Here is a 23,661-nt window from a genome sequence, read left to right as displayed (position 1 = left end):
ACTTCAAAGGGATCTTTGATATGTATTTGTCGTCTTTTTTTTTTCTTTCTTTTTTTTTTTACGAAAATCGAATGACAAAATGTCACTGTATTCGCGCTGGTTTTAAGATATTTTTTCTCCGTATATTTAGAGTTAATAGCTTCCTTCCATTGCTGTGTTGACACGGAAGTGACATCTTCTGCCATCTAACTTAATTTACATTAATCAAAACATGACATGGGGAGATTAGGATGGTTAATATAATTAATATGTGATGTAGATAACAAGGCCTAAACTACAATCTAAAACAAAAGGGATTGTGGGAATATTTAGAAGGCAACCATTTGAATAAATATTTAAAGATTTATAAATGACCAGCCCCCTTAAAATACAGGACATGAGGTTTACTTCTGACTTTAAACAACATAGACCATTATAGTGGTGGAAGAAGTATCTAGATCTATTACTTAAGTAAAAGAAGCAATGCAAAAATGAAAACTATTCCATAGCTACTCATATATAATCATATATAAGACATCATATATAATTTGCTTATTCTTTTTGATGCATTAATGTGTAAATATCATATTACTGCTGTAGTTGGGGCTACTTGAATCTACGAGTAGTATATAAATAATAGTAGAAGAGTAGTTTAATCTACAGCAAAGTATAGACTCACCATCTGTTTTGTAGGCCTATGTAAAAGCTTAATCTGCAACGTAACAAGTAATAATAGTCAAGCAGTTCGTGCAGATAGATGCGGGTGGAGTTGTTGGGGGCCCAATGGTATAACCATGAAATACAAAGTGTGAATAATACCACCTGGCTCAAGTTTTCTGTTCGTAAATAAGTGCATCAATATTTCATTACACACAGTTTTATTGAGGGTTATGATTGATTGATTGATTGATTGATTGATTGATTGATTGATTGATTGATTGATTGATTGGCTGTGAAAATAGATTGTTCAATATTGCTGAACCCAGGTGATATATTGGTTTCACAAATTGGCAGGTAATAACATTTACAAACCCGAATTGACGTACAGTCAAAGTAGGCAATCAAGCCTTTTGGGATAATTATTACAAAAGAATAATTGAAGATTATTCTTTTTAACGTTAGATTGTATGCTTTTATTTTGAAGGCGCTGTACCTCACTTCCGTTTCGCTGCTGCTGTCCCTCGCTGCAGCGCCACCTGTCGGCCGCCGCTGTTCTTTGTCAAATCATCATTGAAGAGAGGTTAGGAGGTAGGAGGTGCGAGCAGCGCAGGATGAAACCCCGCGGGCTCCTTGCTGCACTAACGGGGGGCAGGACGCTTCGTTGTGACCCGGTAAATGACAGCAGGGAGACATCCATCCAGACTGACGACCCGGGATGGGACCGACAAGATGCTGCCGTTGGCGGCGCATCGCCGTGAAGCCAGCTTCGTGTTACCAATGCCGTGCTTTCGATTCCCTGCAGCCTGCCGCTCCGACCGTTTAACTTAAACGGTCGGTCACTACGAAGCTACAATTTGTTACGTGAGTTTCGTCCGTTAACCTGCGCTGCTAACGCACCGATTCATTCTTAAATATCTGCGTATCGGTAACGCAGTTTTGAGTGTACGGGCTTCTTCATAGACACGCGTTTTTTTTAAAGAAGCAAGTAAAGGCGCTCGTGGCCATTATTGGTGATTCCTCAGGTGTAGCGCGTTATAACGTTGCCCCTTTGAACCAAGATGCCTGACTTGTCTTTTGCCGCCGCTCGCAGGCTTACAGGGAGCTGCGCTACTGGTTTCCCCATCTGGTCCCGGTGATGTGAGAGGCTCCAGGGGAGTGTGATGGAGCTCCGGGAGTTGGGCTGGCTGTGTCTGGTGGCTCTCTTTCTCACCTCCTTGCTCATCGTGCTGGGATGGCTGTTTCAGTACCTGCTGACCGTCCTGCGGCTGTGGAGATCCGGGAAGAAGGCCAAGCAGGACAGGACAGGACAAGCCCGCCACCAAAGAGTGGGGCTCTCCCTCACACAGCCCCACCAGAGCCCACATGGAGGCGTGTGGGGCTTCCTAATGAGGCTCCGCTCGGGCCGGGATGGAGGACCTGCACCTGAGGCCGGGGTCAAAGGCTTGCTGACATCTCTGTTCGCCTTCAAGTCCTTCAGGGAGCACTGGCAGAGGACCTGGATCAAAGCTCTGAACCAGCAAGCCTGCAGGCACGGGGTAAGGCGTTCATGTGAGATCTTCGAGCCCTGAATAGAGCACAAACCATATTGCAAAGGAGAGCCGTGTGAGAGGAGCACGCCTAAGGTTACCCCACTGAGCAGAGGCATAAATAGTTAAGCAGGGGCTGATGCAGCTGGTGTGCCCATGTGTGCTGAAGTGTGTGTGGGCAGGGAGGTGGAGGTGTTGGAGTGTCTAATCGCTGAGAGGGTGGGGGGGCGGAGTGTTTGCGTAACAGCTCTGAATCGATGCACATTCGAGTCAGCGTAGCCACAGAATGAACACCCACGCCTCATAAAAATAGTCTGATCCTCCGGCCTGTGGGGGGGGGGGGGGGGGGGGGGGGCTGCATGCGTTGGATCACAGTGGGAAGAGAAGAATGGTTGTCTCGCCTTTCCTGCAACTCATACCCCAAAGTTAATCAGATAGCAGTGAGACTACAGTCAGAGCTTCACACACGGATGCAGGATCCAGTGGTACGTACGTTTCCAAAGGTCTTTCTCCTCTCAAACAGCTCCTTTGATCTGCCTGAGTCAAAGTCGGCCACACAGTCAGGTGTTTGCCGTGACCCCCCCATCTCGGAAACTGTGGGTTTAGAAGATTAGTTGGTGGGGGTGGGGTGGGGGGTGCACAACAAACACCACTCAATTCCGATTCATAAGGGGTCAGCTCACCGTGGCTGATTAAGCATCCCTCAGATGTTCAAGGGAACTCTGTGGAGGAAAAGGATATCTGGAAAAGATATCCTTGTTTTTTATTTAGCAGCCAACTTACAAAGATAGGCAGGAGTTAAAGAAAATGAATGATCATTTATCAGCATTCAGAGGTATTGTATTGTATCGTGATGACGAAAATATTGTGTTATCACGTTACAAGATCTCAATGGGACTAAGACCACAACAAGAACATTTAGTTTTCATTATTTAACTTATGATTTTGTATATATTCGCCATATTGTGATGGACGTACAAAAAGGCATGGGACGATATGAAATAGTATGATTTCGATTATCCCGGCCAAAATAATTGCCATTCATGATATGATCACAATATTCATCCAAATAGTCTTAAATCTCTTAAAATGACACTTGGACCCACTGATATAATTTTACATTTTGTTAAGAAACAAATATTTTGATTGGGAATATAGTAAATGCACCCATATACGAGCGTGGTGTCGGCCGTCTCATCCAAATCTCCCATTTCACAAAAAGTCAAACGATGCCTTCAAAGTTTGACACCGTACAAGCTACACTCACCGGCCACTTTATTAGGTACACCTGTCCAACTGCTCGTTAACGCAAATTTCTAATCAGCCAATCACATGGCAGCAACTCAATGCATTTAGGCATGTAGACCTGGTCAAGACGATCTGCTGCAGTTCAAACCGAGCATCAGAATGGGGAAGAAAGGTGATTTAAGTGACTTTGAACGTGGCATGGTTGTTGGTGCCAGACGGGCTGGTCTGAGTATTTCAGAAACTGCTGATCTACTGGGATTTTCACGCACAACCATCTCTAGGGTTTACAGAGAATGGTCCGAAAAAGAGAAAATATCAAGTGAGCGGCAGTTCTGTGGGCACAAATGCCTTGTTGATGCCAGAGGTCAGAGGAGAATGGCCAGACTGGTTCGAGCTGATAGAAAGGCAACAGTAACTCAAATAACCACAACAACATGAAAGCATGGATCCATCCTGCCTTGTATCAACGGTTCAGGCTGGTGGTGGTGGTGTAATGGTGTGGGGGATATTTTCTTGGCACACTTTGGGCTCATTAGTATCAATTGAGCATGGTGTCAACGCCACAGCCTACCTGAGTATTGTTGCTGACCATGTCCATCCCTTTATGACCACAGTGTACCCATCTTCTGATGGCTACTTCCAGCAGGATAACGCGCCATGTCATAAAGTGAGAATCATCTCAGACTGGTTTCTTGAACATGACAATGATTTCACTGTACTCAAATGACCTCCACAGTCACCAGATCTCAATCCAATAGAGCACCTTTGGGATGTGGTGGAACGGGAGATTTGCATCATGGATGTGCAGCCGACAAATCTGCAGCAACTGCGTGGTGTTATCATATCAATATGGACCGAACTCTCTGAGGAATGTTTCCAGTACCTTGTTGAATCTATGCCACGAAGGATTAAGGCAGTTCTGAAGGCAAAAGGGGGTCCAACCCGGTACTAGCAAGGTGTACCTAATAAAGTGGCCGGTGAGTGTAGATTGGAGCGTGTCGGTTGAATTAACAACGACCTAATCAGTTGATCCTCCGTGCTCTCGGTTACCGAGGTCATTGGAATGAACTTCGGGTGACCTTTGGAGTGTTGGAGAGATTAATGAGGTATCCAGGTGAGAAAGAAATGACAACACAGCTGTTAGTTGCTCATAACACAGCTACTCTGTTTGGGACAGAATTAGGAGATTAATAGACATTTGGCAGAACTTAACACACGAGAAAGGCTTAGAATCAACGGTTGCTATGGATATTTTTGCAAATAAGAGCCTTATACATTCATGCTCCTCTGTGGGTTTAATCAATAATGACTGCATGACCTTTAGGCTTATGAAATGCTTGAAAAAACCCAGCTTTTACCCGGCAGTGATATAGCAAATGATGTTTAGTACAAGACTGGGTAAATGCATCAGTGGCTGAAGAAGTAAACGGAGACCATCAGTCCATGCCTGTCCATGTGGTGTTTAGTTTTTAACCAAAGTGAGCCAGAGCTTCCCAGCTCACACATCGTAATAAAATATCAGCTTGACACACAATCTGCAATCTGCTACTCTAAATGTGTCTGGAGCATATGCAAATCACTTGCAAGGTTGTTAATAACACTGTGAACATGATATGGAGATAAGTTAAATCGACGTCCATTCAGGAGTCAGTCTGAGAGATGGACTAGTGATTGAAGACGCTCGTCTGGTAACTTAAAAGTCACATTGAGCCTCCGTAGCGGTCATTGTTGGAACATGTGATACCAGCTGGTTATTGTGTTTGTCTTGCCATATCTCTTAGTGGAGTCACATTCTTGGCCTCTCACACGCTGTGAGCACCTGCCGGGCGTGTTGCCATGCCACTTTGAAAAAGGCACAAGAGAAGCCGGCCCAAAACGACTCACTTTCTCCTCTAACTTGAATTTTCCTGATTATGTTTCTGCATCTGGCAAAACACGATGCTTCTCTGCAGGAACACAAGATACGGCTTCGGTGTCATCATGCGGGGATTAGCACGCAAATCCTTTTTGGCATTAACCTAAGTACTTCTGCAACATTTAAGATTGATGCTGACAGAGGCCTTTAAATAATAATGTTGAGATGTATCCAAATAAAGGAAGGCTGAATGAGCTGGCGCAGTTAAAAAAGGGTTCACTAAATCCATTTCTCGTCCTGCTTTTACTCAACATCTTGTGAGACCCAAATTAATAAAGATGTGAAACACGGCAGCAGAAATATTACATTCCAAAATGTGAAAGAAAGAAAGGAAGGGGTTTGGTTTTCATCGGATTACCGCTGCACCATCCTCTATCAATATTATTATGAAGAATCCTAAATGTGTGTGAATCACTGTCTGTCGTTTTGATGAACATTTCAGAGGATTCTCCGTCCTCGCCAGTATTCTGCTCACTGCAGTGAGTGTGACATGAGCCAACACTCACGTGGAAACGCTGCTAGCTTACACAACAGCTCGTGCTGTTACACTCATTTTGAGTCAGAATGCTGTCTGACGACACTCCCTGAGGGGAGACTCGACCGTGACCCCCAAGTCCAGCACGCCAAACAACAAGACGGGACTCAAACATGCTTCACGTGGCTGAACCCTGACAGGGAGGTGGTGGGGCTGTTACATACGTACAGAAACAGCAGAGAACAGGAAAAGCTAAAGCATTGTTTGGGTTTGTAGAGACGAGACATGGCTTCTTCCTTGAAGATAGTAAGAGATTTGTATTCTCATCCCCGTGATTTAAATCCCGACAGCATACATTTGGATCTTGTGGCTGCGGGGACGGCGAATGTCACTCTCAAGCTCTAGATTAGAGGAGACAATTGCAGCCCCAGGTGGAAAAGCAGCGTGGTTGAGATGGGTTCATCGCAATTTTGACGACATCAAGTCTAACCAACCTAATGAGACGAGAGGTAGACTTGCTCGAAGCATCTCCTGCACTTTTGGACAGTAATCCCATGATGCAGCTCGTTTCATGACTCAGTCGTTTATCCAGAGGAAATGTCTGCCTGCTGAAGTATTACTGCGGAAGCCTCTACGTATAATCTTGCCTTGGCAGGCAGACTTGATAGGGAGCTCTTGAGATGTCTCTGGCTGGATTATTTCATGGAGGGGGCTTGAAGGACTGAACTCCAGACCAGCAGATCATAATAGCGTCATCATCTGCAGCTGACACATGAAGTCAAGCCATCGTCGCTGGGTTCAGTGGGTGGAGGAGGACTAATGGAGCGTACGAGTGTGCATCTGCAGGGACGGAAGCTCCCTGTCCATTCAAGAGCTGCAATTATAAACAGCCTGGTGATTATCTTGAGGCCACAGTGCACTTCTTCCCTCTCTGACTGGGAGCTGCCGGTAGATGATTAATGGCATGTGATTATGCTCAAGTTTATTTCTTCTCAACGACGGGGAGTGTTCAGCACTCAACACTCTTTTGCAATGACAGTGCATGTAACGAACGTTAGTCCCTCACAGACAGTATTTACTGTCTACTTTAATTTGACCATGTTTTCTGTGGCAGGCATTCATCTACAAGCTGGCTCCTTTGACTCAGCTTTTAAAGTGAAAATGTTAAGGAAATGTACATTTCAAAAAGAGGTGCATTATGTATTAATCTACTACTGTATAGTACAGAGCTAAATCTGAAATTATATAATGACCTATATATCAAATTGGAATTGGAATCTACGTGCCTATGTTACAGTTTATATTGTAATGGCACTGTGAGGCTAAATGCTAACATTAGCCTGCTAACATGCTGGTATTTAGCAGGCCAATTCTACACCACAAAGCCTGTACCTGAGATACAGGGTACTGAAAAAAGGCAGAAAAGAAGGATGAGGGTCAACAAAAGCCACAGGGGGAGTGTATTTCTGTTTGACCCACATGCTTTCAGAGGCGTTCAGCCAGTCGGACCCAAAGGGGGGGGACTCTGACAAACCTGAAATGACACCATGGAGGTCCTCAGGAAGTGTCTCCATCCAGAAATACCTACACACACACACACACACACACACACACACACACACACACACACACACACACACACACACACACACACAGTTGAACAGTGGTGGTTCACAAGGACAAATCGGAGGTTATGCTGCTAGCATCTCCCTCCGTTGCCTCCGCCAGGAGGATACACAACCCCACAGAGCACCAGATGGCTACCTAAAAAGCCACCGGATGGAACATATCTGAGTAAACTCTCTATTTTTTAAGGAATAGAAAACCACAAACCAGTTAGATATATTGCCAGATGAGTAATTCATATTTCAATATTTCTAAAAATATTTAATTTCAGTCAAATAAGAGATCTACAAACTAATTTCCAAGCATGAACGCTTTAAAAATGTTAAACTAGCACTTATAGTTCAGCCCAGTGATTTTAACAGGAAATGATATCGGCGGAAACAAAACTGGCCCAGCCTGTATATAAAAAGGATATTTCAATATTCATATTCATATATATATAGTCGATGGTCATACTACCATATTTCCTGTCTATGTCGGCATAGATTTCTAAACAAGGCAAAAATCATCTAAAAGACTATTTTGCTCTCATTATGCTGATTAGTTGCAGAATCTATGAGCTCCACCCAATCAATCTGCAATACATCACATCATATTCATTGTGAACCTTCAACGTCATGAACGGTTGGTTGACTGAGCGGGTTTTTAGAGGCTCCAGCCAACCAGAGTCAACACAGCCGGTAGTACGCTGGAGTCATGTGACCCCAGTGTTGGTCAGAGAACCTCCGTAAAGCCTGCAGCATCGCACTTGGCTTCCTGCCTTTCTGGCTGGAACACTAACACACACATGCCTGCACACACACACACACACACACACACACACACACACACACACCACAAACTTTGTTATATCATCCTCCCACCTCTGCCCCGCCTCCACTGTTGCGTTTGAGAGAGATTGGACTTGGACCTGGAAGAACATATGTCCTGACAATAGGGGATTTGTTTGCACTCAAAGCCGTCTACTGAACAGATCCTCTGGCACACACACACACACACACACACACACACACACACACACACACACACACACACACACACACACACACACACACACTGTCTACCCAGTCCAACACTCCTACAGTAAAAGCTGCCTTGCTATAAACATGACTAAGCATTGACTGAAGCAGTCTTGGTATTGGACCCTGTTTTTGGGCTAAGGCTGCCTGAAAGGGGTATTCATAACTTCTCCATTAATAACAGAAGCTCATATTAACTTTGCTACCCTTTGTTTGAATATACAGTATGTGGTCTTTTTTTGTTGATGCTAGTATCTTCGTGCACTCTTGATCAGAGTGCATGCATCCACAGAGCTGTCTGGACCACAGTTGTGCTTTTCCATGCATGGTAAATACAATGGCATACACATGATGGCCCCTGACTGTTTATTGATTCATGTGAATCATCTCTATCAGACTTAACAGTGTCACCTTGTAATAATGAACCTTTGGCATGATAGATAATCACACATTTAATATCTTGGCTCTGTCACATCCATTTGCCAGAAGGAACATTTCTGTTCCTGCTAAAGTAGAGATGCAGTTGTTTTTTTAATGATCACTCCATTTTGTGATTAGCATGTGGATGTGGGGATCAGCACCAAATGTGAGTTCAACCAAAAGATCAATGAACTTCTGAGTCGTCTGATACCAAACAATGCTTAAAATTAAAATTCAGCATGAAATGCAGCAGTTTATTAAATAGTTTTAAATGAAACAGCAGAAATGTAATTGAATAAAGATCCATAAGGACTGGGACTAACTGCTAACCGGCTGCATTTAAGGCCGTATCACTGCAGTACAAAATCTCTGATTCTTCTCTTTTCATCTCCTTTTTTTCTTATGTAATAATTTGGACGTTTGCTCTTTTCCTTTGTCTCCCAGAGCTCCATCCAGATCACTTTTGACAGCAGTCTCCAGTTAACTGCTGCCTCTGCAATAGATAGTGTGACCTGCACTAACCAGTCAGCACACCGAATGGTAAGTAATCTTCATAGTCTATGTCCATTACAGCTAAATCATTAACTCTTTTATATATATTTGAATTGGAGAAACGCACGTTTCTGCCATTTCAGTGTTTTACTTTGTCAAACTCTTCTTGTTTTAAAGCTTTTAGACTGTAAGTGTTGGGTGGACACAATGACGTTTCCTGTGACGGTCACCCAGCAGTCACATGCTGCCGTTTCCATGGACACCTATCAGATCACTACAGCACCAGTGGTGGCAAAGGTACAAAAGCACACCAGCTGCATTTTTGCAATTTGCACATTTGAGGGGAGGCCTCTCCAACAAATGAAAATCTCAGCACATCATCTTCATTCTTATTAAAATGTGAGGAATTGTATGAAATTCCATTGTCATTAAATGAAAAGTAGTGAGTAGTTAAAGAACTTATATTGTACTAGTTATGAAAATCAATTGCCTCTGTCTTATTTCAGTAGAGCAAGGATTTATCATAGCCAAGAACCCATTTCCCATGACTCCTGTTGCTGTCTGTCTCGGTGACGTTTGCTTTCTCTCTTTCTTTAAAGTTGCAATAGTAAAAACATTTGGCATTATTGTTGGTGCCGGATTGCTTTATGTTGTCCTCAGAGGCTACTACTAACGACAAATGCAGCGATTAATTCAGACCATCAGGAACAATGTTTATTAATATTTAAATATGTTATATTGTAATTCATTTCCGATGCTGCTCAGAGTACATTTAGTGACCGACTCTTCTGCCCACAGTACCGCGTTTCTCCCTCTCCATTTTTTACGCAACCACGTTGCCAATATGCAAATGAGTGCATGACATTTAGGGTGTTTTCACACTTGGTCCCTTTCAGCCCAAAAAACAAACTCAGAGCGATTAGTCAGCATTTCCGACCCCTTTAAATGAACCATAGTGAGTACGATTCTTTAAAGGGGTCTGAAATGCTTTAAGTCCGTGTTGCAGTTCACTTACCCTTTTGCATTGTGACCACAGCCCGCTCCGGGTTCACTTTGCACTTTGATGTTGCATTTCAGCCCTCTAGGCTTCGTTTCAGAGGGTCAGGAGTTCTCTTGGAGTGTTCACATATGCGCAAAAAATGCTGACTAATCGCTCCGAGTTCATTTGTTGGGCTGAAAGGACCAAGTGTGAAAACACCTTTAGTGAATTTTGGAGCTGCTGTCATTGGTACCACTGCACAGGACCAATCTAAATGCTGACAGTGTCATTATTCTATAGCCATTACATCCTGCAAGCAGCAGTTACTTCATGATGATAAGTTCAACCAAAAGCTCAGGTTAAAAGTCTTTTTCCAACTGCACGTCATTCCTTCCTCCATCTATATCATAATATTCTAGGAAGAGGCTTGTTTGTACTAAATCATCAAAATTAAATAGTTTGGTGATTATTAATTGATGAGAAAATACGACATGTAGAATCCTTACTGTATTAGTCTTATAATCGTAAAAGCATGCCAGTCAACCCACTATCTGCCTCTGTGTCTGAGGTGTTACCTCCTCTACTCCCGCTGTCTGTCTCTGTCAGGTGGTGGTGAGTCTGGAGGAGGTGGAGGATGAAGGTCTGCTGATGTCCTGGACTCTTTCCAAGCAGCCGTCATTTACTCTGACGGTGTCTCCATGTAAGCTGCAGAGACGGGTGAGACCATCTGAAACTGATACCACTAATACGTCTGTCTCATGTAGTGCGTACATTAAAAAACTACTGAGTGAAGGAGTGAAATTCAGTATTCCAGTGAGCTGTCTATTAGTTTATAGTAGTAGTTGTAGTAGTCTAGGATATTATTAAGTAAGATAATAGTATGTCAAGCCCAAGTCGTGTTGAGTTTTTTTTTTTTTTTTTACCTCCCCTGCTTTAGTTCCTCAGAATAATCAGCTGCTTCTTTTTCATCTCAGGGCACTGAGGGTGCAGCAGACCTGGACATGATTAAGGGACTGATAGAGGATACTCTGTTCAGCACTCAGCCAGCCATGGTCCTCAACCTCAAGACTTGTGCACCCAGTCCCTTGGTAACAAAGTGGTTTACTACCCTTGCAGATACAAGACAAACTAACAATGACCGTTATTAATAAATGCATTGCTATGACTGATTGCTGGATGGTGGGGGTTTAGCTCAGGAGGTAGAGCGGGTTGGCTTGTAACCGCAAGATTGCTGGTTCGATCCCCGGCTCCTCCTAGCTGAGTGCCTGGTGTCCCTGAGCAAGACGCCTCACCCTAATTGCTCCTGACGAGCTGGCTGTGGCCCTGCGTGGTTGACTCCGCCATCGGTGTGTGAATGTGTGAATGAATGGGTGAATGTCAGTCATTAATGTAAAGGGCTTTGGATAAAAGCGCTATATAAATGAGGACCATTTACCATGATAGATCCTGTGCTCTGCACCCTTTTCGGCACGCTCCCAGGACCCCGTGGACCAACTATCTGTGGGATCGAACTCCGTGTCCCAGAGTGTCTCGGTGAAACAGCTATTGCTCCGGCAGCTCAGTGCGACTATAAGTAAAGGTCAGGTATTTCCCCCCTTTGCATGGGTTAAGCTTGGCTTCCTGCAGATAGTCACTGTCTCACTGTTTGGCTTTCTGCATGCAGGTCAGTGGTCGAGATCAGGGGAGCTGTGCTGCGTCCTGAGCCTGGACCAACCCTCCACGGAGAGGACAACCCACTTCCTGTCTGTGCCCAGCAACCCCAGCGCCCCGATGGAATGGAGCGAAGGAATCACTCTGTAAGATGGCAGCCAGGATGTCAAAACATCATTCGTGCCCACGTTTACGGCCCTGACGATGTGTTCTCTCAGGCAGCTGGAACCCTTTTGGTTATCTCACATGAGATATTTCTGCCTATTCTTTTTCGTCTCGCAGATCTGAAGTGGGCGATGTCACATTATTTTGTGCACGAATCGGGCTTTAGCTACATTTGAATCAGAATCTGATGACAGCTGGTGGGTTGTTACTGTCACTGTCAATCAAATCTGATCACACCACAGCCACACATAATGAACCAGATTTGCTTCAACAATACATTTAATAAATAATACAACCTTGACTGTTGCTTATAAAGGCAGACATATTGCTGTTACAGAGCATTATTTAAGGTTTGAAGTTTCCAGGGGCTTTACAAGGAAAATCTACTTGAGGAAGAAGTCGCATGATGCCAATTTGTGTAATTATGCATTGCGGGGTTTCCCTTGAATTCTAACACGTTTGTGTCCTGCGTTGAAGGGAGCTGGGCCCGGAGACCAAAGAGCTGAGAGTAAGACTTCTGGAGCGGAATGGCAAAAGGGAACGTAAGGCATTGCACAACAGCAATTAAGTATTGGCTGCAGCTCACAAACCTGATCAGCGAGAATGTTTAGACTGCTTAAGCAAAATCATCACTGCCTAAAATGCACTATTAGCAGGCTCAATGTAATGGTTGGTGTTTTAGGGGGAATGACAGGAGATGCTCCCATTAGGGAAGGAAGCAAGGAGCAGTTTTCATGCTGTGTGTACGGATGCGTTTCTTTTTGTTTTAAATCTGGATAGAATTCCTGCCCGGCCACGCCTGCATTGCGTTGGACCTTCTGTACAAAGTTCCCACTGGACAACACACACTGTCAATAAGCCCCGGCCACGGCTTGGCACCAAGCGCCACCATCACAGCAGAGGTGAGAGACGGGGGATGCAGCACATCTCTGTCAAATTACGGCAAACTGTTTCAGCACCATTCTCATGCTTTGAAGTGTACAGTTACATCACAGGTTGTTATCTAACAGCAGGCGAGCTGGAATGAAACAAGGATGCACCACAAAAGGAGAGAGAGAGTTGTATAACAGCTGGTAGTGTCCATTGTCATGCCTGTGATTTATGTCTCAGATCTCTTCTGGCCTTTCCACCAGCCAGCTTGTTGCCTTTTTTCCTTCTCACAGTCTATGTTCTCCTTCGAAGACAACATCTGCTTCATCTCTGCAGGCTCAACATTTCATATTGGTGTCCAGTACCTGCTGTCCCTACACTGATTAGTCATCTGAAATTAAGTGCCCACCGCCACTACATGCTTTGTTAGCTAAATTAAGATTTTTTTTACTCCTCTAGCTGCTATATGTGGAAACAATGGAGCCCCGCATTGCCCACAATGCTTTGCCACTTCGTTCCTCGCTCACCCCCTCCAAGAAAGTTGACGTGGACCGAAGCATCATGCCAGATGGAACCATCATCACCACCGTCACGACCGTCCAGTCCCGTCTGAAACTGGACCGCAGTCCAGGTAGACAAACACAATAAAGTGTTACATTGTGCCAGACTTGGTGTACAAGAAGATATAAAAGAAGGTTGTGATAATGTTAACTAAGACATCAAATAATTGCCTTTCAGGTGATTCCCCTTTACGTTCGCCGTCCAAAGTGGAGGTGACCGAGAAGAAAGCCACTATCCTGTCAGAAGGCAGAAGCAGCACCAGCCCCAACCTCAGCAGTGAGTTCTACACTGAAAGGCCAGATGTTATTTTACATAACAAATGCAAAGTAGTGAAAGCGGCTAGCTGCCGTGTAACACAAGACGAGAGGAATGCACTTTTCAGTTCACATCACCTTGAAACCTTAATGGAGCTTTAGAACAGGTTGCTAATGCAGAGCAAAGAGCAAAACAGTCTGATGAACATGATGATGTTTGACACGTTTTCATTTTGAATCAAAAATCAATTCAATCGTGTGCACCTCTCTGAGCAGCTGTTTGGCAGTTTACTCGTATAGCGCTTATTTACATGTTTGTGTTTTTGTTGCTCAGATAGCAGCCGCCTCTCTAACGGCCTGGATCCTGTTGCAGAGACGGCCATTCGGCAGCTGACGGAGTCCGCCTCCAAAGTAGCACGGAAGACACCGACAAAGAGGAGCACGCTGATCATCTCGGGCGTGTCAAAGGTCAGGGAATGGAAACTGTGTCAAATGTAGTGGCTTGATGGATCTGTCTGATGTCATCACCGTTCTCTACTTTTTTAGACAGTCAGTACAGCACATTTAGTGCATTTGTTTTATTTCAAGATTTTGTGCACTTCAGTTCAGTTGCCCGCACACCTATTTTTGTAAATGAAGATTTTGAAGATTTAACGTCACTCAGAGTACATGAGCCTTTAACAATGTCTAAAGGGCCTACTTTTGTTAAATGTGCTCAATATGGAATTCACGGCTCTTAACATGGACGTGGCTGAAATTCCTATTTAATCGTGGGCAAATGGCTGTCTGCCCTCAATGCGTATTGCAGGACCAAACACAACATCTGGGGAAAACCTGGAACGGGGGCTGCAGGATGTCAGACCTTTATGTAAATTCAACTGCATTATAAGTGACTCTTCAGTCATTCCTGTGTCGTACTGGGAATGGCTTAAAAGATCTTCAGATTCGGATATTATGTCTACTGGTATTTCATTGCCAAACTCTCACCTGCACTAGACTAAACTGAGGAACAGGGAGGAACATTTTAGTGTGATCCCGGTCTGTCAGGGTCCATCATCACTGACAATGTCCTGGAAAATGATCTCTAGTAAAAAGTGGGAACCGTCTTCGGCCAGCCGGTGGGGAACAACAGAGACTCACATGCAAATGCTGCCTGGTTCTGTAAACAAAGCACAGAGAAGCTTGGATTACAACACACAGAGAGGCAGAATGACCTCTGCTCGGGAAGCCATGACTACACGATATCTTTAAATTGCAAAAAGTTGTTTGCAGCAAGTAGTTACACACTTCATCACTCTTATAACGCCTGAATTAATTAACACAACATCCACACACTCAGCAGGTTCCGCTCTCAGAAGATGACTGTGCGTTGTCGAGTGGCTACGCTGCGGCCATGGACGCCGCCATGCATGGCAACCATTACGGGGCAGGGCATCACCAGGACCCAGATGAAACCACACCCTCTGACGTGTCGGAGCGCCCCTCTGTGGACGATGTGGAATCAGATACTGGTTCCACTGGTGCCTTGGAAACCCGCAGCCTCAAGGACCATAAAGGTAATTCATCAGTGGCTCACTTTCCACTAACAGTAATAATAATAATGGATTTTATTTAGTGTTTTTCATGGTACTCAAAGTTGCTTGACATTGCTCAATCATGTTTTAAACAAGACGAGCAAATTGTTTAACTACACTTTATTTCACAAGAAAAAAACTATTTTAATACTCTTAGATAACATTAAAACAACAATACACTGATGTACAGGCGCTAAAACATGACGGAGTCTACTGCCCTCTAGAGGCCTTGCTGCAGCATACATCCAACCAGACCAAAGTCCAAAGTGGTTCAGAGAGGATCAGTGCTAAATTCCATTTAGAATATCAATTTGAGAAGGGAGGTATCTCATAAAATATATGAATTAAACTAGCGTTTGGGTGATTGGCTCGTGTTTTTCAACAAGGTCCAAATAATGCAGTTATGGATTGCCACTTAAATACAGTGACGGATAATGTCTGCTTCCTCTAGTGGGCTTTCTCCAGAGCGGGACAAAGCTGCTGTTCCGCAGAAGACATCGAGAGAAGGAGTCCTGCCTCAGCCAATCCCATGAAGACATCTCCAACATGGGCAATAACTTTGCTGCTGCCGCATCCATCAACCGCAAAAAGTCTGGCAGCTTCTCCCGGCGTCTCATCAAACGTTTCTCTTTCCGCTCATCAGGCAAATCAAAAGGCAAAGCTACCAACGGAGGAGCGAGCTCATTGGATAACTGATTGTGGTCTTCAGGGTCGGACATGGATCCTGACTTAAGCATTTCAGATGAACAATTAAACCTTGGAAGAGTCCGTCTCAGACAGGCTGAACACCCCAGGCGGGTCGTCACCTGTACTTCTTGAAAGGAGGATACCTCTGGAAGAAATTATTGCAAATATGATGACATAAGTCATGTTCAATCACATCACTGAAGTTAAAATGTCCGATGAGGAGCAGATTATAGTCACAATGAAATGTGTTGTGCCCTATTTGAACACACTATGGTGGGAGTATAGTGAGTGATGGTGGAGTTGCTCTTCAACTATTTAATGATATAAAATGCCAGTAGTATGTATGGACTGTTTTTATTACAGCACACGTAAAATTCCTGGATTGTATAATGGTAATTTATTATGTTGTTCTCATGAAACAAGTGCTATTTATTTTAACCCTCAAAAATACAAGTCATCATAGAGTTGCATTACACTGTAAAATAGAGACATTGCTGTGTGTTTTTCCATGCAAATTGTAATTTTAAACACATAGTTTCAGTAAGTTAATAAAAATCAGTCTTAATCTAACATTCATTTTAGTTCAATGTTGTTATCTTAAAACAGAAGCAGAACATGTTATATATTTATTGTAATTTTTATTTTATAAAGGGTTGCTTTTGAAATGGTCAGGATCTCTAGCAGGCTCTTCAAGCCAGGCAATAAGTTTAGATTTGACTCCAATCAAGTGCATCTACAACCATTATAGAGATTTCATTTGACGCTCATGTGGACATTTCATTATTGCAATAAGTATCATTTCCGTGCAGCAGAACTTTTATGTTATGTGAAATTCATTGCATGGGCAGCAAGCAAAATTGGTTTTAGGAAATACTATCATGTGATCGTAAACTAAACATAGCCAATATTCTGTATTAAAAATCTGGAGCGTTAAATCATGCATTCCTTTTTAAATAAATGTATGTATCACATGAGTAACACAACTGTTCTCCAGTTTGGATGGGAAATACTGAACTTTGAGGGCTCTGGAGGTTTTCAGGGATGTTCTGCTGCGGAGAAGCAACGTCTGTCAACGTTTACAACGAGGTGAAGGGTGGAGTGGACATGCTCAGGGCTAGAAATGATGCTGCTACTAGAGATATGAGGAAACCTGCCGTACCATGCAAAAGCAATCAGAATCGGTAGTTAAAAATGGGCATACATTTTTGCCCAGAGAGGGGAAACAAAAATATTTGAACTGACTGCATTGATAATGAACTTAGGAACAACCAGATTCAATTATTTTGATAACATTTTCAGTTATGTGCATCAATAAAAGGACACATTTTAAAATTGATCATTGAGGTGTAGCCTGCAAAATATGAATACTGTTGTTATATTTGACATGTTTAAGTTAATTGCAAATAAATTATTTTTGCAGCATCACTCATTTACTTATGGCTGTTTTGTTACTTTTTAAAGCGGTAACACGTTTTTTTCACCCAAAGAGTTGTAGGTTAAGGGTCATAAGGGTGAAACAAAACTAGCATGCTGTTAATTTAATACCTGCTCATGAGTTTATGTGGCTTTTTCCAGGGGGTTGTTATTCTCATAGTTAACTATATTCGGGAGATACATGGTCATAAATTATCTGATAATATACAACAATGTTTATAAATGATGATTAGAAACTCTCCACTTTCACTCCACATTGATAAAAGCGCCAAAAACTTAAAGCTGGAGGGAAGATACTGGATTGGCCCGTTATATCCGCCCCTCTACCAATGAGCAGCGCTCTGCGTGTGACCGCCCACACCAAGCCCGCCGTGATTGGTTCGCCGCCAGAACAGATACACCAATAGTGATCAACTTCCTGTCCCCTCTCACAGAGCCAATCATAATTGACTATTTTCATTCCAAAAGCCAATCGCGTCGCTGGGCGGGACAACGCTGGGCGTTTATATCCAGGTTGTGTGACCGGCAGCTTTCGATACCTACGATTGCAGCTCAGCTTTTTGACTCGAAGATAAACTCAACGACCGACGATGTCTGGAAGAGGCAAAACCGGGGCCAAGGCCCGCGCTAAGGCCAAGACCCGCAGCTCCCGCGCCGGTCTGCAGTTCCCCGTGGGCCGTGTGCACCGTCTCCTCCGCAAGGGTAACTACGCTGAGAGAGTGGGCGCCGGAGCCCCCGTTTACCTGGCCGCCGTCCTGGAGTACCTCACCGCCGAGATCCTGGAGTTGGCTGGAAACGCCGCCAGAGACAACAAGAAGACCCGTATCATCCCTCGTCATCTCCAGCTCGCTGTGCGCAACGACGAGGAGCTCAACAAGCTGCTCGGCGGCGTGACGATCGCCCAGGGCGGCGTCCTGCCCAACATCCAGGCCGTCCTGCTGCCCAAGAAGACCGGCCAGGCGGCCCCGAGCTCCGGCAAGGCGGGAAAGAAGGCCTCTTCTCAGTCTCAGGAGTATTAGCGTGCTGGCTAATAACTATACCCCCAAAGGCCCTTTTAAGGGCCACCAACACGTTACCGAAAGAGCAAATGCCTTTGTCCTGTTTCACCTTTCGCATCATTGTTATTTAATAAACTCTTGTTTTGTAAAAGTTGTCCGCACCATTTGTTGATCAGTTAGGCTAACTGAAGCTACGTGCTAATGTTGAACGGGAGTTTGCTAGTCGTGGTAGCCGCTGACTTGCCTTCTGAGTCGACCGAGCAGCCTCCAGCATTTGTAGACCTATAGAGAGACTCGCGTTTGCTGTACGCGGGTTCTCTTCTTCAGCAGGTCATTACAGGAGCAGGGGGGACTCGTGGCCTACGCTGACCAGCATGCACTGCGGGTCCTTGTCCCACGACCTGGCATGCTGTTATTCACCTGGTTGTTACGAACACGATTGTGCTGCTTTTGTGATTAGATTTTTAAAGTCCTCTACCTTTAACTGCACATTGTTTTAGCTAAACGCATACCGGGAGTATAGTGTTGGTCCATTTCATTAAATGCATAAAGCTCAACTGTACTATCAATCGTATCTTCAACATAATGCCAGTTTAAGTTGATACTGTTTTTATTCTGGGGGCTGTGGTGCAGTATTTTACTATCCTGCTGAAATAAACATGAGTAACACTAAAGCAACAGTCTCCAAAAAGACCATAAACTGGCATTTAACATTACTTAGTAAGTAAGAGTAATAAGAACTGCACAGCCTTTATGAAGAGAAATTACATCAAAGTGTACCTGAGAGTTACTCGTATAAGCCTAAGCCTGTTTTTGGATCAGGGACGGGCCTGTATGAAATGGTTGTCTTCAGGTGGAAGTGTCCTGAATAGTGTTTGTGTGGTTGCTGCTTGTAGGGCAGAGTAACGGTTCCATCTGCTTGAGCTCCAGGTGTTTCCTTCTGTATCAAGCAACAACCAACTGCAGGCAATTTACATTACAAGCATGAGCGCTGTGACATCAATAACGTGGCTCTAGTGCAACATGTGTACCGTTATGCATTAAATTCACCCATATAATCTTAAATAATGCACTATAATTAACTCCACCACCCATTTATAGGACATGACATATAAATGAGGCTGTAGATCAATTCAAGCAAGAGCCATTGTGTTGCATGAAACAAAGGTCACATGGAGCCTTTGGATAAAGCTCCAGTATCATGCATGTTATTTTTGGTAGCGTGTTAAGATGATCATTTGACAGCTTTGATAATGTGAAGAATACGTGTTGTAGGGAGGTTAAAGTATTTTTTCAGATGTGAAAAAAACCTTCAATGAAAGAAACTTCCAGCACACAAGCCCCATGTCAGACAACTTGCCAAACTACACAGCACAGTGGGAGTGTTCACTTCACTGACTTTGCCACCAGGGGTCAACGCTTTCATTCCTGAACATCAGGGATATGTGTGACAATTGAAGACAGCTCACTGCACATATTGTTCTGACATAAATTCAAAAGCATGCAGCGTGATACCAGAATGATGAGAATATTCCCTGCTGGAAATGAAAGGCTTACGAGTCAACACCGCTGACATTAAAATAGTAAAAATGATCTTGAGGATCCATCCGCCCCAAAGTCACACTTTGATAATTCTATGTGTGGGATTCATAAGAGACGCTGTTATTTATAAGTCATCTGCGGTGGTGATTACTTGTGTTCTTATTATACATCTCAGACATGTGAAGCTAAAATCACACTAACCGTTTCCACAGGAGGAGAGCCTGCAGATATTTCTGTCTGCTTCGACTGTTTTATTAGTGGCAAAAGCAGCATGACGCAGTAATGTTGAACTGAGCCCAGGACAGGCTGAACCAATTACTCGGGCCTTGACAACGTGTCCAACACCGACTGCCGGGCTTAAAATTCCAGCCTGAGAGGAAAAACTTGAAGCTCCATTGGCTGTGATAACTATAATTTCCTGATTGGCACTCCGTCAAAGGATCTAAATTTACCAGATCCTTTAGCTATTTGCGACAAAGCAAACACAGTGATTGTCGTTGCCTTTACTCTGAGCAAACAGAATCCTTCATGAGCTTGATATGATGTCATCCCGACACTTTTTCCCATGTTGTGTTAATGGCAGCTTAATGGAATAGTGAATGGAACAAAAGAAGCAGCCCCTAAAGCCAGATCCGGGATATTGAAGGGGAAAGATTTTATTTGGTGTGCACCAAGTCCATACATCTGAGAAAGGCGAGAGATCTTAGAATTAATCTGGGAAAGGGCCGGAAAGAGGGGAGGGCCCAGCAGAAAGACGGACGTGGATGCAATGAATGTTTCACTTTGAAACTGCCCCAACAGCAGTGAAGAACAGAGCGAGTGTTTTCAGGAGACAACAGGACTTTTTCTCATGGGGAGCTGTGAAGATGCCTTGGCTGTGGTGTTTTTGATTTGTGGACTGAATCGTCCCACGGAAAAGAAGACGTCCCCGGGCCGGTAATTACAGACAAACATATTTGCTTTATTGTGTGTGTGTGTGTGTGTGTGTGTGTGTGTGTGTGTGTGTGCGTGATTCTGGCAATGAGAAACAGAGCAAGTGGGAGAGAGAGAGAGATAATGGGGCTATTGTGGCAGTTTACACAAACGATTTTCTGCCTAATGTGACCCAGTTATCTCTCATTCATTTAGTGCGAGAGTCTCATTCTCATCTTTGTTACCTTTTATTTTGGAATCGTTTATAACTTACCACATCACAGAGTGGTGGGAGCAGGTGGAAGTCATCTGGTTTCAGAAAGACGGAGAGTTTTCGGAGCAAAACCCAGCCGTCTCTGTGAATGAACACTTTTCTGTGTGTGTGTGAAATCAGGCTGCCTTCAGGGCTCAATCGTCCAGTTATGAACTCTGGTGGAATAACAGGCTGATGAAGAATTTCCCTGACAGGAATGTGTGGTGCAGATGCGACCGAATGAGTATTTGAACTTGATAGAACCAACCTTCTAATGTGATGAATTTCTGCGTGACGGGGTGAAACAGGTGAGATATACTTTTTGTATACAACTTGGTTTGAGTAGCATTCGGCGGATCACATGATTGAGTTGGTACTTTCTGTTCTGCGTGATGATTTGTATGTATGAGAGTGTGGGTGTTGTATCAGATCAGCAGACTTGCATTCGTGGACACGCTCTTATTTTGTGGCATTGTGTGTTTTCTCACAATGTTGTCCAACCCTCAAATGGTTAGAGGTTTATGTAGAAATGTCTTATGTAGACATATATTTAAACACAGCATACAAACACACACTTCTACATAATAAGTGATGATTGAGAGGGAATGTTTATGCGTGAGATTGTTGCATATCATACCTTTAACTTCAGGTGGAGGTCAGGGCGACGGTCACGTTTTCGCGGTAGATGCAGGATTTGTGCATGGCTGAGAGGAAGTGCTGCCTGGGTTCGCTGCGAGGATGTCAGTGTTACCTGAAGGAAGGAGAAGGAAGATGAAAGCCGTTTTCACACATTCTTCAGCCTCATGGAATGTAAACTCCGTCTACCTCTGTGTGTATCCGGCTCACACGCTTCGTGCCACGCTTCCAGCTGTCTGCCGTCATGTCCAGACGTCCTGCAGACACCTGGACTTCAAAGACCGGTGATTGGCTGCAGCTGCTCCAAAATGCAGCGGCAAGAATTTGAAGAAAAAACAGAAAAAGAAGATTATACTATATATATATATATATATATATAGTATATACTACACCAGTACGAGCATCAGTACACTGTAAACATCTGTAATGTTGAGGATTGGTCTTTAAATGATTTGACTTGTTTTGAAGGCTGGCTGCATGTTCCAAACTGTCCTCTTAGATCATCTGGTGCCGACGTGCTACGCCAACCTAAAATTAATTATAAGAAGTACGGAGAGGCACCTTTCTGCTGTTATCAACTGATGGTTTGGAACAAACTCCCAGCTCATATCAGACAATCAACTTCTGATTACAGTTTGAAGAAACAGCTCAAAACATATTTTCATAGAATTGCTTTTAATCAATTTCCAGTTTTTGTTTGTTTTATTGCTTTTCAATAGTTATGCTTGTTTAACACCATTTGTAAACTATTTCTAGCATTTTTAACTTGTTTTACTACCATAACTCCTAATTTTGTTATTACTTTTTCTTCTTGCTTTCTCCCTCTGTGTTCTCTGTTTTAATATCTGTGTAATATCTATGTATTTGCTTTTGGAAAGCACTTTGAGCTGCATTGTATGCTATGAAAGCTATATAATAGATCTTATTATTATTATTTAGATATTAATATTGATGACGACTTCATCTGGATTGTTTCCCATGATTTATCTATCAGTTAAACTCTCCAGACCAACGTGATTAAACTCCAAGGCCAAATGAAAACCTTCCTTTCATAGCCTGGATGGTTTTTACTGATTGAAACAATGCATCGCTTTATCGTACTCACAAGGAAAATCCAAGAATATGTTCATCATTTTAAATTACATGACTTTTTGCTATTAAATGTTTCAATGCTTCTTTTCATATGTTAATAATCAGTAGTTATATATCACAATTGTTATAATAATGCAACTTAAATGGGGGAAAAGCAACATCCGATGTGACACAACATAATCATCGTCAATTTGCCTAATTAAACGCTTTTGAAGACTAGATATGGGCGTGGACTCATGGTCACATGACATTTTGTTAGATAATAAGGGTTGACGCTTCCTTTAATTATCCCCTTTCCCTTTGCTGTATCCTGCATGCAGAGACTGTAGAGTGTAATCTATATTAAAAATCCCAATTTAAAGGAAACTCATCAACTTTTCACCCCCCTGCTGTAACGTCCGATCATCACAACCCTTCCTGCAGACTCGCTTCTCGTCCATCTGGTTTATTAGCTGCCTCTGTTTGTTTTTATTTTCTTGAGTGACTCATCATCTGCTTCACTTCCTCCATCTCCTCTCTGGCCCCCGACCATGGGAAAAGCCTTGAGAGATCAATAGTGGAGTCTTTCTCCCACTCTCTCTCGCTCTCTGTCTCTGTCTGTATTGACCAAATCGTCCCATGGGACGTCTGAAAAGATGGCTAACATGTGTTCACTCACTTCCTGTGGAACACAGCGTTTCTCCATCCCATCATC

General features: G+C 43.5%; 2 protein-coding genes across 3 annotated transcripts; both read left to right on the top strand.

Annotated features, from left to right (window-relative positions):
- Positions 1 to 1,200: 1,200 nt before the first annotated feature.
- On the top strand, positions 1,201 to 17,525 carry c2cd2l (c2cd2 like). 2 transcript variants are annotated; one of them, XM_084029308.1, is made up of 15 exons: positions 1,201 to 1,500; positions 1,730 to 2,174; positions 9,313 to 9,408; positions 9,538 to 9,657; positions 10,946 to 11,056; positions 11,314 to 11,427; positions 11,819 to 11,923; positions 12,008 to 12,135; positions 12,632 to 12,696; positions 12,935 to 13,056; positions 13,484 to 13,655; positions 13,763 to 13,861; positions 14,174 to 14,307; positions 15,179 to 15,395; positions 15,865 to 17,525. In XM_084029308.1, exons 2-15 carry the CDS (start codon positions 1,800 to 1,802, stop codon positions 16,107 to 16,109), a joined length of 2,103 nt encoding a protein of 700 aa, XP_083885434.1. In that variant the 5' UTR covers positions 1,201 to 1,500; positions 1,730 to 1,799; the 3' UTR covers positions 16,110 to 17,525. The 2 variants fall into 2 exon arrangements, with proteins under 2 accessions (XP_083885434.1, XP_083885435.1); XM_084029309.1 differs by having other exon boundaries at positions 1,203 to 1,500; positions 15,182 to 15,395.
- A 538-nt stretch (positions 17,526 to 18,063) lies between these two features.
- h2ax (H2A.X variant histone) lies at positions 18,064 to 18,683 on the top strand. Its single transcript, XM_084029326.1, has one exon. The coding sequence runs from the start codon at positions 18,125 to 18,127 to the stop codon at positions 18,551 to 18,553; it is 429 nt and encodes a 142-aa protein (XP_083885452.1). The 5' UTR covers positions 18,064 to 18,124; the 3' UTR covers positions 18,554 to 18,683.
- The last annotated feature ends 4,978 nt before the right edge of the window (positions 18,684 to 23,661 follow it).

Source organism: Eutrigla gurnardus, assembly GCF_963514095.1.
Source record: "Eutrigla gurnardus genome assembly, chromosome: 15".
Lineage (NCBI taxonomy): Eukaryota > Metazoa > Chordata > Actinopteri > Perciformes > Triglidae > Eutrigla > Eutrigla gurnardus.
Note: the sequence above shows the minus strand (reverse complement) of the source record. Positions and strands in the feature narration are given on the sequence as shown.

What these genes read in the sequence shown, in the direction of transcription:
- c2cd2l (XM_084029308.1), top strand. Translation starts at nt 1,800, where the DNA reads ATGGAGCTCCGGGAGTTGGGCTGGCTGTGTCTGGTGGCTCTCTTTCTC. An exon ending in AGCAAGCCTGCAGGCACGGG is followed by an intron (nt 2,175 to 9,312) that starts GTAAGGCGTTCA and finishes TTTGTCTCCCAG; the next exon opens with AGCTCCATCCAGATCACTTT. An exon ending in GAAACTGGACCGCAGTCCAG is followed by an intron (nt 13,656 to 13,762) that starts GTAGACAAACAC and finishes ATTGCCTTTCAG; the next exon opens with GTGATTCCCCTTTACGTTCG.
- h2ax (XM_084029326.1), top strand. Translation starts at nt 18,125, where the DNA reads ATGTCTGGAAGAGGCAAAACCGGGGCCAAGGCCCGCGCTAAGGCCAAG.